General features: G+C 28.9%; 1 protein-coding gene across 1 annotated transcript; it reads left to right on the forward strand.

Moving 5' to 3' along the window:
- Positions 1-179: 179 nt before the first annotated feature.
- On the forward strand, positions 180-16,966 carry LOC111042855 (titin-like; the record flags this gene model as incomplete). The annotated part of the gene is made up of 12 exons (XM_022327557.1): positions 180-216; positions 3,709-3,813; positions 3,877-3,990; positions 4,127-4,250; positions 4,317-4,371; positions 5,133-5,417; positions 5,828-6,167; positions 6,432-6,497; positions 8,630-10,195; positions 10,259-11,980; positions 12,080-16,072; positions 16,626-16,966. Coding segments are annotated over exons 1-12 (8,748 nt in total), but the record flags the coding sequence as incomplete, so codon positions are not given.
- Between the last annotated feature and the right edge of the window lie 8 nt (positions 16,967-16,974).

Raw genomic sequence — 16,974 nt, forward strand, 5'->3', positions numbered from 1 at the left:
ATTACTGATTATTGTTGTTGTTGTCGCCGCCGCAGAGACGGTTTGTATACATCTTGTCGTGACGTGTGTTTTAGTAAATGTGAGCCAGCTAACCAATTATAATTGCAAGGTTTCATTTCGTCGAAATACACTGGAATTTATTTACTTATTTATCGATGATATAGAAAGATCGAGCAAAGATGAATCTACAGTGTATTTCTGTAATAATTCAAGAAGGTAATAATTCTATATTATTCATTGTTCAAAGGACGTCGTCGTCGACCTTTGATATTTGCCTATTTTCTAAACCAGACGAAACGAAAAGCTGTGACTGTATATGTTTGCATTATTAAATTTTGTGTGTTTTATTATTTTATTTTGTTTGTTTGTAATTGTATGAAATAATATTAGTTTTATTGTTTGTGCTTGTGTTTTTTTTAACCATTTTGTTTTGCATCCTGAACGTACCTAAATGTTGATGTTTGATTCAATTGATTCAACAACCAGAACTTATTCCAAATAAATTCATGATGGTGTGTTCCCAACGTTAATCAATGAAAACGGTGTTATATAGAAAAAAAATGAGTTATAGACTTCATTACAATATTATTGACTTGTGTAAAATAGAATATAATTGTATTAACTACTGGTACATTTAATCTTTAATGGTATTTGATAAAAATAACCACTTATCAAAACCAAAACGTTTATGTTAACATTTTCATGTCTAAAAATATTTTGATGTAAAAATGGCTAAGGTTAAAAATAAATAACTTCCCAATAATATTAAGGATTATTAAAAGTTAAAACATATTTACACTTATCACTGATCGATTTCAAGTATAGGTACATCACAAAATAACTCATTTAGGTACCTAATAAAGGAATAGAATTTTTAACGTTTGAATATAGTTTTGACTAATTTATTTTTTATATTATTCAATAGTTTTTCATTTTTAAAAACACATATTTAGTTTAATCATTTTTCCATCAATAATTTGTTTATATATTTAATTTTTATTTTTTATACTCAGTAATTTCTCATTTTGGACATTTTTTCAATAAAAGTTTAATTTTGACGTTATTTTCTATATCTTAATCTATCATAATTCTAATTATTGTATCTAAGTTTCTTTCTTACCACAGCATAAATATTAAATAGTGACTTGCGGCAAAAAAGTGTAATTATAACTGATGTGGTGTAGTTAATTTGCCTATCCAAAACGCCATATTAGTATGTTGCTTTATTTTTCGGTTCTGACAATAATTAATAAAACATAGTCAAGTATCATTTTAGAATAAATTACCAATTTATCCGTCAATCAGTGGTTTTTCAAATTAAAGGTGAGTAAAGCCGATGGTTTTCTGTATTTCTCTAAAGTTTGTTAAAAGAAAATTACCGATTGATCCCATAGTGGAATGATATGAATTTCGAAAAACAGTTTGAATTTCCCCGTAGTTTGGCTAAGATATTCTCCTCTCTTTTTTTACATATAAATTTTACTCAAGAAATTATAACGACAAAAATCAAAACTTTAAAAAATAAATAAGGTGAAAGACCACATTAAGTAGATTTAACAACTTAAACGAAAAATTTAAAACCATATTCAAATTTAAAATCACTTGACAATTGAGTATTGACATATAATCAATCGGTACGATTAGCATTTGTTTGAAATATCGACAAATTACCACTTGCAATCTACTTATGAAACACTTGCAATATCATCAGGTAGGCATAATTCAGTTCTGACGAATTGTAATCGCTTAAAATTATACTTTTTATAATAGTGATGTATATGATACAATATTATGGACTAAGGATTATCTATCAGAATACATATTAAAAACTAATCAATAATTGTATACACATAGTTAAACTCATTAATGACAAAGTAGTGATTGTGTGTAGGTATAACACTTCTAAGACTCAAAGTTTACCACCAAAATGTACTTAAAATATAGTAAATCAATATACATTTTAAAATAAAGAAAACAATTTATTCGATTTCTTAATCTGTTTAAAATCTTAAACAAATGTATGAACACAGTAAATAATACTATAAAAGTTGTAAAAATTAAATATTATATTAGTACTTACATTGTAATTCTCAGGGAAGGCTAAGTGGACTTCATGCCCTCCACATAAAAAATAACCACTTAAAAATAAATAAAAATGTATGTATTTAAATTATTGAGTGTATTTAATCAATGGGCATCGGAATCACGCGTCTTACTAAAATTAGACAAACATAATATCATCATCATATTTAAGATCCACCGTCATGTTTCAATGTATTGATTTTTAAATGATGTGTGTTTTTTTTTGTCTATATACAACTTTTTCTAGTAGAAAAATGTTTGGATGTTCTACTTTGAGTTTAGTTCCTGTTTGCAAGATGGATTTAGTTGATACTTTGGGGTGTAAAAATTAAAATATTTCCAGTATTTTTCAAAATAATCGTGAAAAAGAAAAAGAAAATAACCGAAATATTAAATTAATTATAAATATTAAGTATCAAATTAATTTTGTTTTAGTTGTAACTCAGAAGCAAATAGTTGCAGATACTTGTAATTTTTATTAAATGTCTATATTAGCATTTCATATGCATGATATAATTAAAAAATACATTTTGACTCTAAAAGAGTAATTTATAGACATTCGACAATTCCGATTATTGTTTCCTATTAATATCGTATTGATATTTTTTGTTTGTCTTCTGTGTAAGCTTATATATTTAGTTCAAGGTTCGTCTTGAATTTTTATTAAAGCCATTTGAAAATAGTGGCTAGGTACCTACACTCGATACCTACTGTACACTGTACAGTAAAGTGATTAGATGTCTAAATCCTCATTTTTAAACATGATAAATTATGATAGATTATCTCTAGTATAAAATAAATAATAATTTAAATATTATCAGCATACAAATGAAATTAATATTACTTGATTCCTCATAATTTATATTATGTTACACAATATAACAAATATTACCATTTGTGTTGTGTCATTATTTTGTGAATTCGTAAAATAAATCCAATCAAGTGTGGTTTTCAATTCAAACGTATTTTTTTTCTTGTAATTACCATGTATACTAAGTATAAAGGTATTGAGAGAATATTTTATCAACAATCAATGATAACATGAGCTGTTATTCACTTTTATTTAATTGGTATTGTACAGTATGTTGTATTCAGTACATAATTATTTAATAATATATTACTTTAAAATTTATGATGAAAAAAAAATGTATTTCTATACCTAATTTTTAGTTTTTATCAGAGTATTTCTTATTTTGACGTCATAAAAACTAGATTCACTTTCCTACCAGACTATATATTGAAGTGGAAAATCCAAGAATTTTTTTCTTCTATAAATTTTGTTCTCAATATACACCCAAGAAAAACATCTTTGTAAAATCATTAAATTCTTCAAACTAGTCACACTCTAAAATTATCGGTTAATGGTTGTTCATTTTAGGAATATACGTATCACCAGTTTCGATGAAATTGATTTTTTTTCTTTTCATAAATCAAAAATATTTTATTCTCTTAAATGTTTTTTTCTAACACAGTTCGTGGTAGTATCCTTGTTTGATTATTGTTATATTCCATTTCGACCTACAACAAAATAGTAAGTTCCATAAAAATTATTAAACATAACAGAAATAATAATAAAATATATTGTTCAATAATTTGCATTGTTTATTTCAATAATTTTTGTTACAGCTTTCCAAAGTGTACCAAGCTTTGTAAACGAATTAAAAGATGAGAGAGCTGTTGAAAATGAAACGATTGTATTTGAATGTCAATTTTCTGGAAATCCTACTCCCGGTTTGATTACATAATTCTGTCATAATACATAAGACAAATTCATATAACATATTTTGATTTTAGTGATTATATGGTATCACGATGATAAGATTGTCAGAAACTCACCAAATGTTCAGATTAAAATCGACGACACCAAAACTACATTGACTATTAAAAAAGTAACAAAGGAAGATGAAGGTGTATATATTTGCAAAGCGAATAGCAATTTAGGAGAAGCGAAAAATAAATCAAAACTTTATGTTAAAAGTAATGATAATTAAAAAAAAAAAATGTAGGGACATAATAACTGAATTTCATTTATAATTAAACTTAGAACATGCGGACGAAGCATTCACAGCTACTGAAGATGAAGTGGAAGAAAAAGAAGTGGAAGAAGTGAAGAAGACGAAAAAGACTAAAAAGAAGACCATAAAGAAGAAACATAAAAAAGAATCTGGGTAAGTATTGAATGTATTTAAGTATACTAAACATGAAATACCTAATATACTTAATATATATTATAGATCATTTAATGAAACGGAAACAAAAGAATCGCTTGAAATTACTACTTCTAAAACGGTAATTATAAAATAGTTTTTATTGAATTAAATTTAATTAAAACTGTATTTTTAATGTAAAATTAATTATTTCATAATAATAATAATAATAATAATAATAATAATAATAATAACATAAAATATAGTTAATTAGTAATATATAGGCTAACAGACCGACTTCACTTATAATCATTTTTCGTATACAATGGTTTCAATTCATTGAATTAAAATTTAACATTTTACAGTGTAGATAGTACTAGGCACCCGCTTATCCACATAATTTTTGTATATTAGATTCATATTATATATTTATAAAATGATATAAATTGTGTGTGTCCTTCAATTCATAAATAAGAGAACACTAAAGTATTCTGCTTGTTATGTTGGCTTGTATATAGACGGTTTTGATAAGCAAGCTATAAGTGTGAAAATAAATATTCATTAAATAATAAATTGGAACTTTTATTTAGTTTGGTCCTACCAGTAGGTATATGCCCGCAGTATAAATACTAAATAGTATTTTACGAAATGTTAGCACCTGTTTTAGATATACAATACCGAGTTGGAATATTTCCTTTTAAGTCGTTTTGACTAATTTGGAAGCGTGGCTTTAAAAGTTTAAACTCAAAATTGGCTAAATGAGATCCATTTGAAATCTAGTCATAAATACAGTTAGTTTCATCCAATTAAATTAATCTCAAGTTTTGGTGTTTGTATGCCGTGCATTTCGACCATAATTGCAAAAATACTATAGTAATAAAATGTCAAATGTCGTGTTCACAGGTAGAGGAGAAACTATCGTTACCGGAACACGAACCGTTGTCCACGTCAGAAACGGTTTCGGACGAGACTGTCAAGGAAGTTCGTGGACCAGAAATTGTTCACCCAAAACTGTCCGAAGAACCAGCACTGTTCACAGCACTCAAGGTCCGGAAACCTGCGGTGGTCCATGAAGTTGACCAAGTGTTAGATCAAGTTGAACTGGCTGAGTTTGGACCGGCTGAATGGCCATTACGGGAATTGGCCACCATCGATATACTCACCCGACATGGTATATCCACGGAACAGGTAATTGAAAATCGCAATGTACCAACCATGCAAGTTGTGGGTATACTAGTCTTATAACTGATTTTCAATTGAGTAAAATTAGGTTAATTTATTTTTTTTTAATGTTACGATAAGTTACTCATTTTTGTAGTTAGATACGTACAATGAGTAATGACTTTTAACTTAATAAATGTATTTTCTGTAAATTTCTACATTAATATTTTTAATTTAATTTGGTATAAAAGTAGAACTTAAATTAAAATATTTTAAATTATGTTCTTATTTATAAAGTTTATAATGTTATTCTAAGGACGTCTTCACATTATTTTCAGCTCAATGTTTGAATATATAACATAAATTAAACTATTATTTTCATTTTAACTTTTTCTTTAATCTATTCAATATTTTTACGGTGTGTGTTTCTGTGCTAGGTGATCGAAGAGTACACGTCAGGTCAATTCCCTGCCTTGAGGACTGCGCCTGCTCAGTCAGCCATGGTGCATCTTATCGAACGTGAAGGGTACACATCTTTGGTTGCAGACGTCTTCACAAAAGAATCGACCATACCTGAAACAGTCAACGAAGTGTTTAAGGCATTTATGACAATGGTCGAGTTGAAACATAGCACACTGGAAGAGATCATTACTTATTTGTTGCCGGAAGATTTTCAAACCAGCACCTGGGATTTCGAGCACGCATCTCAAATTACTACAGATGATACGATCACCGATACAGCTGATATCAGCGAGTCTGTAAACATATTAGTCAATGGTAAATTTAATATTATTTTAAATCAATATTTACGGCTCAGAATTTTATCCAATACAATAAATATATTAATTTAAAATATGTTTCATATTTTTTTTTAAAATTGTTTTCATAATATTTTTGAAATTCGTATTTATGCAAGAACATGGTAATTATATTCAATATTAATTTATGTTACCAGTAACCGCTGTACATACATATGTATCATATTATATTATTCAATTAATTTTCATTTATTTAGTAATATTATGTTGGTTTTCTTTTTAGAAGTTAAGAAGAAAACTCGATCAGCAAAGAAATTAGTTAAAACAAGCGAAGAAACTTTGTCAATCGGTATGTATTTTATTGTTATTAATATTTTAATATTATTAGTTGGAACACAATACTTAAAAGTTACAATTTTGAAAAAAAATTGTATGTTTCATTATATAAATCATGTTATACTTAATAAATAATTTACACATGTTATAATGTACACCTATTATTAATATTGTACAACGCTTATAGCTTCAATATTTCAGCTTCAGTCAACTATGATTTTAAATAGCTCTTATCATTAAATGTAAATGCTGCTTATTTTAATGCTACTTAATGATAGTATTTTGATTAATGATAATTGGTGATATATAAATCCTAATTAACTAACGGTAAGTCTACTTATTTTTTACTAAGTGAATGAGCATATTCTGATATATGTGACATTTTTTGATTATACTCCGTTCTACGAGAGAAGGTACACAAGTCATGCATCCGAATGCCGCCGTCAACAGCGCGTAGGCTAAATTTTCCCACTTTCTACCGCCTGGTGGCTAGTGTACCTGCTCTCGTGGAACGGAGTATACTAATGATAATTCGTATTTATTTAACAAATTAACATGTTTAAAAATACACTGTTAGTAGTTATTACACTATTTTTTGAACATTTATTTTTAATTGACACATTTCATTTCATAACTAGTGTACCTTAATTTTTGTTATTAACACACAAAATTGAGCAAAAGGACAGTGGTGTCATTTGTGGGGAGGGGGTGGAAAGGTCTACATCTTGCCCCTGTCTGATTTTAAAATCAGCCCGACGGGCTAGTGCCAGGTTGCTTCCGATTCACTATTATTATATTTTACTAGAGAAAAACATGCCTATTTTTATAATTTAAAAAAAATGATATGATTTTTTTGTACTAATAAATCATTGTCAAAATAAATAGTTAATAATACATAGTTGGAATAAATATATTTTCTATTTTATTAAGTTGTTCATTTGGTTTGGTCAAAACTTTTGCCCCCCTCCAATGAAAAATATAATGACGCCACTGCAAAAGGATAATAATCATTATTTCATTACTTGTTTTGCTTACAATAAAAATCTAAGAATTTTGTATATACAGATTGTAATTCCAATTATTATATTAAAATATGTATTATAATATATTTTTCTCACTCAAATTTAATAATGGAAACATAAAATGCATGCTTTCATTTGTATCTCATATCATTAAATCGATCTACAATATTCCATATTAATATTTTATTAACAATTTCTTAAAAAACTATCATTGAACTTATTATTAGGTAATTTGAATTTTCTTTGGCTATGTTTTTCAAAAACAACACAATTATAAGTGCAAATATATTATATGGTAGGTACATCAACAATTTTTAATGACTATACTATTTAATAAATAAATACATTTATTATATTATTTTTTAAATAAAATGTGCTCTAGGTATTGTGGTGAAATGCTCTCTTTTTGTCTTTGTGCTTGTTTTTTATTATGCTATTTTCTAAAATTATGCTTCTTCGGACTTTCTTCAACTATCTCTATCATCTTCTGTGTTTTTTTTTTGTTATTGGATTGTTCAATCTTGATGTTATATCAAATTATTTGCATATTTATTTGATGACTTCTTTGGTTTATCCACAGACAATGAACAAGTACAGAACATACTAGATGATAAAAATATTAAAATTACTGAAATCACGGATAATAGTAACATGATAATTGAAGTATCAGAAGATAAGCCGATCAATACGGAAAAAATAATAAAACAAAAAAAGAAGATAGATGATATAATTGACCTTGAAGATGAAGAAGAAGAAGAAATTATCACAAAAGAAACAAAAACAATAAAAAAAATAAAAGTTAAACGATCAAAGACTGGAGAAGAAATTATTCCTGAAGAAACAACTTACGAATTCGATGTAGATAAGTATCCTGCTATATGTCCAACTATTCTGAAAACATCAAAAACTTTAAACGAAACAATCGCTCAGCAAGAGGCTGTTGAATTGTCAACTGATTATAATAATCTACCTGAAAAAGCACAGATTAAAATAACAACACGAAGGGCCGCGGAAAGCATAGTAACAAAAGACGAAGAGAAAGAAGAAACCCGAAAAGAAACCTTTGAAACAAAAAAACATAAAGCAAATTCTGTTTTTGAATTTAATGAAAGTTTTTCAACAGTTAATCCTGACACTCAATCACCTCTTGAAGAAATTGTTAAGACTTTTGAATTTATACCATGTTTGGCGATAAAAGATGTTATACCCAAAGAAAGTATAAAAATTATTGAAATTTATCCGAATCAAAGCCTAGGTGAAGGATCAGAGTACAAACCACAAAATAAGGAAGCTAAAGTTACTGTAATTTCACATTCACAAAAAGTAGTCACAGAAGCGATTGCCTCTATAAAGGAAGGCGAAATCATACAAGAACGTATGCCACAGACAAAAAAAGCAATACAAGATTATGTTGAACACGAGAGTATAAATGTTGTGGAAGTGAATGAAGCACACACTGAAAGTCAATTAAAAGACGTATTTAAACCAGCGCTAGTGAAATCTTCAGTTGAATATCCACTTAACGAACAATTAGTTGTCAGTGAATCACATTATGAAATTCAACCAGAAAATTACTATCCAGAAATAATTGTGCCCACTGAAATCGCCAAACAATTAATAGTACCATCAAACAATGCCATAACGACATTTCAAATAGAATCTTCAGAAAAAGAAGACAAGTATGATCGATCAAAACCTCCAATTGAATATAAAGCAGATATTTTAATTATTCCCGAAAAATATATTGAAGTCAGCGAGTCAAACATACAAGAAAAAGAAACTAAATTAGAAAAAGAAAAAATGCCTGAGAAGTCATTCGCAATGTCTGATATAACTGTACAATCAAGCATAATTGTAAATTCAGTTAATCAAGAAGAAAACGAAGAAAACTTTAATACTCATTTACCTCAATCACATACTGCAAAACTGACGATAAACAACGCAAATAAAGTGTGTAGTTCGTCAATAATAGAAATAAATGAAGCAGAATCTGATTTAAATATTCCTGTCGTTCCAGAAATGAAACAAATTGAAAGCTCCGTTTTTGGTTTGGAAGTGCTGGATGTAACTGAAATTATACCTAACGAAACAGAATCAAATTTTACATCACAATCAGCGTTAGAGTTATTACCAGATACTAGTTTTATAGAAAATAATTCATGCATTGTCACTGAAACTACACCTGATGATTATTCAACTGATTTACCAATAAATTTAAATTACAAAACATATGAGGCCGAACCAATATTTGAAGAATTAGAAGCCAAACAAATATCTCAGATCGATGTACATGAAAATGATATCCCATTAGAAGAAACTTCTAAACCAACTTCAGTTAAACTGGAAACAAATTATTCCCCAATTGAAAGTATAACTGTAGAACAAACAGTTGTGGCAGAACAAGAACAGTTCTTGTTATTAAAGGTACAACCAGAATTGCACAATATCGCAAGTGTGCCATCTCATTCTCTTCAAGCTGTAGTTATTGAAGAAATTACACCGGAGAATAGTGTCACAGACCTAAAAAGCATGTATAAGGATAAAATTCGACACACATCAAAAACAGCCCACATTAATTTTGTAGATGACCAATGTATTGTAGTAAAGGAAGTTTCGGCTTATGAGTCAGAATCTAATTTAACACTTGATAGTCAACCTGAAAATATGCGGGCGGTACCAGTGTTTTCTGGTCACGACGTGGCTGAAACAACAGAAATAATTTCAAATGATGCCGTTGAAAAATTAAATATAGAAAAATATAAAAGTAATAAGGCAATACTAAAACATGTACCGTATAAAGCATGTGTGTCCGAAGTAACATCTGTAAATGAGTTAGAGGATATTTTGTTAAATAAAGAAAAGAAACAACCAAAAACTGTAGACATAACAATTGACGAAGTAATTGGTGTAAATATTACAGAACAGTCTATTTACGAAAAAGAAAAAATGACGATTGAACAAAAAGTGTTTAAAACTAAAAAGGCTATAACTGAATTTGTTCCAATTGAGGCTGTTGATCGCTCGGAAATCGTTACTGGAGATTATACATTGGATTTGATACAGCCAGAGGTTTCTAAATTACACGCATATCATCAACCTAGTACTTTTGAAAGTGTAATTTTGTACGAAACCAACATATCTGAAAAAGAACAAGTAATGAAAGATGACAAAATACCATCACCATGTTCGGCAAATACATCGTTAATAGTAGATGAAGCAATAGAGGTTACAGAAATCATTTCTGACAACAGACCAGAAGATATTTTTATTTTAACAGTACCTAAAGAAGAAACAGCTGAAACTAATATTATACCATTTAAACCTCTTGGAGGCCAAGACATCATGACCTGTGAAAATGTGGAAACAGTAACAGATAAGAGTCCAGTTACTGGAGTTGCCCATGTATCTCAAAAACAATTTCATAGTTTAGAAACAACTTTAATAATACCTACAGATTCAGAAAATAAGTTATCGGAATTTGTAATGCCAAATTCTAAAAAAGCAGAAACAAATTATAGTGAATTGGATATTCCAATTAGTGTAGTTGAAATTTTAACGCAAGATAAAGAGCTAGATTTTAAAGCTAACGAAATTCCATCTCATACATTGGACCGACAAGAAATTATTTTAGAAGAATGTCGGGTAACGTCAGAAACAATGGTATGCAATTCTACAAGTGATTTTGATGAACTTATACCACAATCAGTTTATGCTTTATCGTCTAAAAGCACTCAAATAGCAATTGAGTCACTAGAAACAGCTCCTCTTGAAAAAGAAGGGTTATTAGTGGAAAATAATATACTTCCAGAAAAACGTGCTGATTTCACGTATGAAGAAGTAAAGAGCATTCAAATCACTGAACAAGTTCAACTCGACACCAAGCAAAACTTAATAATTGAATGTTTACCTATGGAGCGAAAAAGTAATATTACAATCACAGGACAAGATATTGCAGAAACCTTTGAGACAAACGTCGAAAGTCCCATTGAAGACTTAAAAATTGAATTTCCAAAAGAAAAATCAGCTAAAAGTATTGAAGCAACAGAAGTTCATGGCGTTGAAATATCTGAAATTATAACTCAAGAGAAGGAGTCTTCATTAGATGATAATAAACAACACAACACACAAACTGTAAATATTTTAGTCGAAGATAAATCAGCAAGTTATATGGTTACTGAAATATTCCCTAATGAAAAAGAAATCCAACTTATTGAAAAATTTCAGCCCATTTATCACCATGCTGAACAAGATATTTTAAGTCACGAAGGACTGCAAGTTAATGAAACAAATATTTCGATTTGTGAAAAGGAGTTAAGTGATTTTGAATATTCGACGAAATTAGGAAATCAAGTAATAGAACCCCTCAAATGTATTGAAATATCCGAAGTAAATATTCAAGAACCAGAATATAGTGTATTTCAATCAGATAATCCAAAAATGGAAAATGCCGTTCATGGTTTAAACGAAAATGCAGGTCTTATAATATATTCTACAGTAATTAATGATAAAGAAAATGAACTTAAAATAGATAAATTAAAAACTAAAAATGCAACAAAAGTTTCAAATTTAATAGACTATAAAGTTCCTCAGAAATCTGAAAAAACTGCATTGGAGTGTGTTCAACCTTTGAAAGATAATAAAGAAACTGTACAACAAGCTTCATCTAAACATGTATTATTGGAAAGTATAAGTACAACTGTAGTTGATTTACAAGATAATGAAATGCCATTTGAGCAATCAACACAATTCACTGAGAAATCTGCCTCACTAGAATATGAAATGGAACAAACCTTAGACGTAACTGAAGTATGTACAGGGGAATCTGAGTCAGATTTAATCCCTTCGTCTTTGCCAAGGAGCCACATTGCAGTAAGTGAAATATCAGAAACTCAACAAGTCGCATCCAGTTTTGAAATTCTATCTCAAAATTCCACCCATAATTTAAGTCTCCAAACGTTGCCATCCATAATTTCCATAATTCCAAAATCTACAGAAACTCATAGTATTGAAGTTACCGAAACACCTTATCAAGAAGCTGAAATACCATTTGAACCAGTCGAAAATGTATTAAAAACTTGTAGTTTTACGATTGAAGTGTCCCAAAATATTGAAGTAACAGAAATTGTAACGAATGAATCAGAGAAATCTTTAGACTTAGTTTCAAGTAATAAAAGCTCAGAAGCAAATATTATATTTGATGAAAATCAAACTATTACAATCGAAGAAATAGAAACATCTGATGATGCTGCTCCGTTAATTGAATGTGTGTGTAAACCATTAAGCGCCACAAAACAATTAGAACCACTATTAGAAATTTTGGTAACCGAAGTTATGTCCGAAGAGTCTGAAATTGCTCATGAAAAACAAATCCCACCATCATTAAAATATGTTACTCAAATATTGCCAGAAAATCAAAGTTTGAATGTAACTTCTGCTATTTTAGTTGAAAAAGAAAATATACTAAATAAACCTAAACAAGAAATTCAACATAGTGCTCAAATCTCTTCGGTATACAGTCCTATGAAAGTTGTACAATTAGAAGAAAATATTATACAAATGAGTACGAATGATCTCAAAATCACTACGCCCAGTGAAATATTTTTAGAACCATCTCAAATTCCTTTTGATTCAATCAATCAATTAGAAGTTAGTCCATTGGAAAAAGAATGCGAATTAAAAGTAACAGCCAATCATCAAAAAGAATTTGCAAACATCAATATGGATACTAATAATATACTTGACACAACTGAAATCATATTAGGTGAAAAAGAATCTTTTTATAATCCTGTAACAAAACCAATTACAAAACAAGCTTTAATTGATATAACTGACAGTCAAACAGTTAGTAAAGTATTCGAAGTAAAACCAGAAGATAGCACAAGTGAATTAAATATTCCTAATGTCGTTACATACACAGTAATGCCAACTCAGGATGTTGTCCATGGTGTTGTGATTGTTGACAATATAGGCCATGATAAAGAGGAGATATTTGAAGAAGAACTCAAACCACCATATTCTAATGCTAAAATAAACGTAGAAAATGAAAAAGAGACAAAAACTGTAACTGAAATTATAACTCAAGAAATGGAAGGACAAGTTAAGAGTTCAAATATGCCATGTACTAAACAAGCTCAAATAGAAATAACGTCTGGTAAAGAGATTGCAGAAAAAACGGAAATCTTAGCAAATACTGCTTTAGGATCATTAAATGATATTGTTACTCAATCATCAACTGCTATTCCAGTACAAGATACATTTGAAAGTATTCAATCCACTACAACTATAACAGCGGACAAAGAAAATCCATTCTATTCGAATTTAATCTACCAAAAATCTCAAGTTGGCATAAATATTGAAGAATCAAAAAGCGTAAATATAACTGAAGTAATCGTTGAAGATAAAGAAGGAAATTATAATTCTCCAGAAATGCCAACAGTAAAAACTGCTGAAAAATCTATTTTACCGAATGAAGCAGCTAAAACATCTATTGTAGTTGCTAATGAACATCTAAGAACATTAGATAAGGTTAAAAACAAAGAAGAATCGGCTAATATTGTACTCGATACTCATACGAATATAGTATCACAAACTGAAACAACTGTACAGGAAAGTGAAAAATATCTTGAACCTGTTGAACTACTTTCAAATAAAGCGGAACTTACAATGATGCCTAACAATAGCTTGATTATAACTGAAGTGATAACAGATCATAAGGATGAAAAGTTACATATCAAAAAAGAACAGAAATCACAACAAGTTATTACATCTTTATCAAAATTCCATGAAGTACCACAGGTATTAGAAGTTATTTCATCAATTACAACTAGTGATGTATTGACTCCTGTCATCGATAATGATCATGCATTGGTTTCTCAATCAGAGCTACATGACACAGCGATATCAACTGAAATAAATGCGTTAGAAAAAGAAAAACTGTTTACTCAAAAACCAAAATTCGACAATTTTACAGCAGAAGTTAAATTGGAAGAAGATAAATCAATAAACGTCTTTGAAACCATCTTAAATGATAAAGAACTACCATTAATAACAATAAAACCTTTAAATAAACAGGCATCATTAACTCAGTCATTATTTGATGGTGTTTCAATATCGGAAGTTACGTTGAATGAATCTGAAATGGATCTCGAATCAACAATAGTTCCGGAAGAACAATTGCTAAATGTATCATTTGAAAATAATATTAATATTCAGGTGACTGAAGCAAACGTTGTTGAATCTGAAAAAGATTTCGTTACTTTTATTCAAAATACAGAAACTGCTACTATTCCAAAATTAATATCACAGCCAGTTGCAAATGTTACGGAAATAGTCACTAGCATGAATGTTCAAGAATTACCTCAATTGAGTCAACCTAAATATAGCAAAGCAAGTGCAATCCATTCAACATTTGAAAGCATATTACAAACAGAGATTGATATTTCAGAATCTGGAGGTATATATGAAAAACCCACATGTATCGAAGAAAGAGCATCTGTCAAAACTGGAACATTGGAAAACATAATAACAACAGAACCAGAAGTATCTGAAAAAGAAGGACAACTTAAAGAATTAAAAAAAATTGATTTGCAACATGCAGAACTCTCATTAGAAGAAATTAAATCTAGTATCATTATTTCAAATGTAGCCAGTGAACATAAAGAGACTGCATTTACTATAGAACCAATACGCAAAAGTTCAGTGGCAAAAATTTCTTCAGAAAATTTACAAGCAATTACAAATAGTGAACAAAATGTTTCTGAAAAAGAAGGTACTTTACGTATGGAAATTCCAAAAGATGAAATTGCAAATGTGATATTTGAAGATGCTCAGTCCGGAATTATAGTTTCAAATATATTCCCTGAATTCAAAGAAGAAAATTTAAAACTAAAAGACACAAAATATTCTAATGCTAAAATTGTAACGGAAAATTTTGAAAGTTTAATACAAAATGAGCAAACTGTGAATGAAAAAGAACAATTTACAAAATCTGAACCAAAACCAGCAACAACTAATGCATCAGTTTCAATTGAAACAGCAAAAATGGGAGCAGTTGTTTCAGAAGTGATAAGTAATGATAAAGAAAATGAATTTATTAAACCACAAATAAGAGGAAAATCAAAAGCATCAATATCTACAGAAGAATTAAAATCACTAGTGACGACAGAAGCACAACTACTATCAAATGCTGTCGAACTACAGGTACCAAATATAGTTCCCGATACTGCCGCCAAGATAAATATGGATGAACTCCAACACCTAACAATACAAGAACTAGTCACAAATGAAACAGAATCGAATATGAAACAAATGAACCCAATTCAAATCAATATAACTCCAACGATACTAGAATTATTACCTTTAGAATCAAATCAAATAGAATCCGAGACACAACCAATACTATCCAAAGAACAAAAAACGATTGAATGCTATGCATCACAACTTGAACCCCAAGTAAATAATAGTATCAGAGTGAACGAAGACATAATCTTAGAAACAACAGTAACACTAAAACCAGAAGAGAAAGACCATCAAAGAGCATCAATCACTGACATACCACAGAACACAGGTAAAAAAAAATACAAATGTATTAGTTAGAAAAATATGGTAACTACGAATGATCAAAATTCATTCTGTAAATAACAAAAATAAATAAAAGAGTTTGAAAACTGATAATTAAATAAAGTAGTTAGCATACTTGCTGTTATAAGAAATCAAAACTAAAGAACAGACAAGTACCTAGTAATTCAATATCATTAATAAACTGCAGGCTAAAAGATAAATAATAAATAAAAAATATCAAATAAATACAACACAAAAACACGGATAATAACAATAAATATAACTTAAAAAATAAAATCACATGCAATAAAACAGAAATAAAAAATGAGACACGACACGATAAACATTTAAAAAAAATTTTAAAAAAAATTAACAAAATTAAAACAATCAAGCTAATACTAATCATCAACTTAAAAATACTAACAAAATATATACGTCAATAATATATAATATTAGTAATATAAAGCATTAATACACACACATATAATAGTAATAAGGAACATAAATGATATAAGTAAATGACACATCATCATAAACACATTTTTGAAATAAAATTACAGATGAAATATTGCCAGCACTACACGGAGAACAAATAACATCAACGGTGACACAAAAACCACAAAATCACACATCACCACACACAGATAAAACTCCGCACACAGAAGAACACAAAATAAACAAGAAAATATTTAAAAAGAAAGACGATGTGACACTATTAGAACTAAAGCCACACAAAACTGAATTCATAGATACGAAAGCTACACATACTCCAATAACTAAACAGCCAAGTTCTGATAACGCAGACTTTGACCATGAAGAGTTAGAATCAGTAGATATAAAAATGACTACAGTCGTTGAGGGTGGAAAGAAAAAAGTGACTAAAAAGAAAACAATTAAAACTGTGAAGGA

This window comes from Myzus persicae, unplaced genomic scaffold (assembly GCF_001856785.1).
Source record: "Myzus persicae strain clone G006 unplaced genomic scaffold, MPER_G0061.0, whole genome shotgun sequence".
Classification (NCBI taxonomy): domain Eukaryota; kingdom Metazoa; phylum Arthropoda; class Insecta; order Hemiptera; family Aphididae; genus Myzus; species Myzus persicae.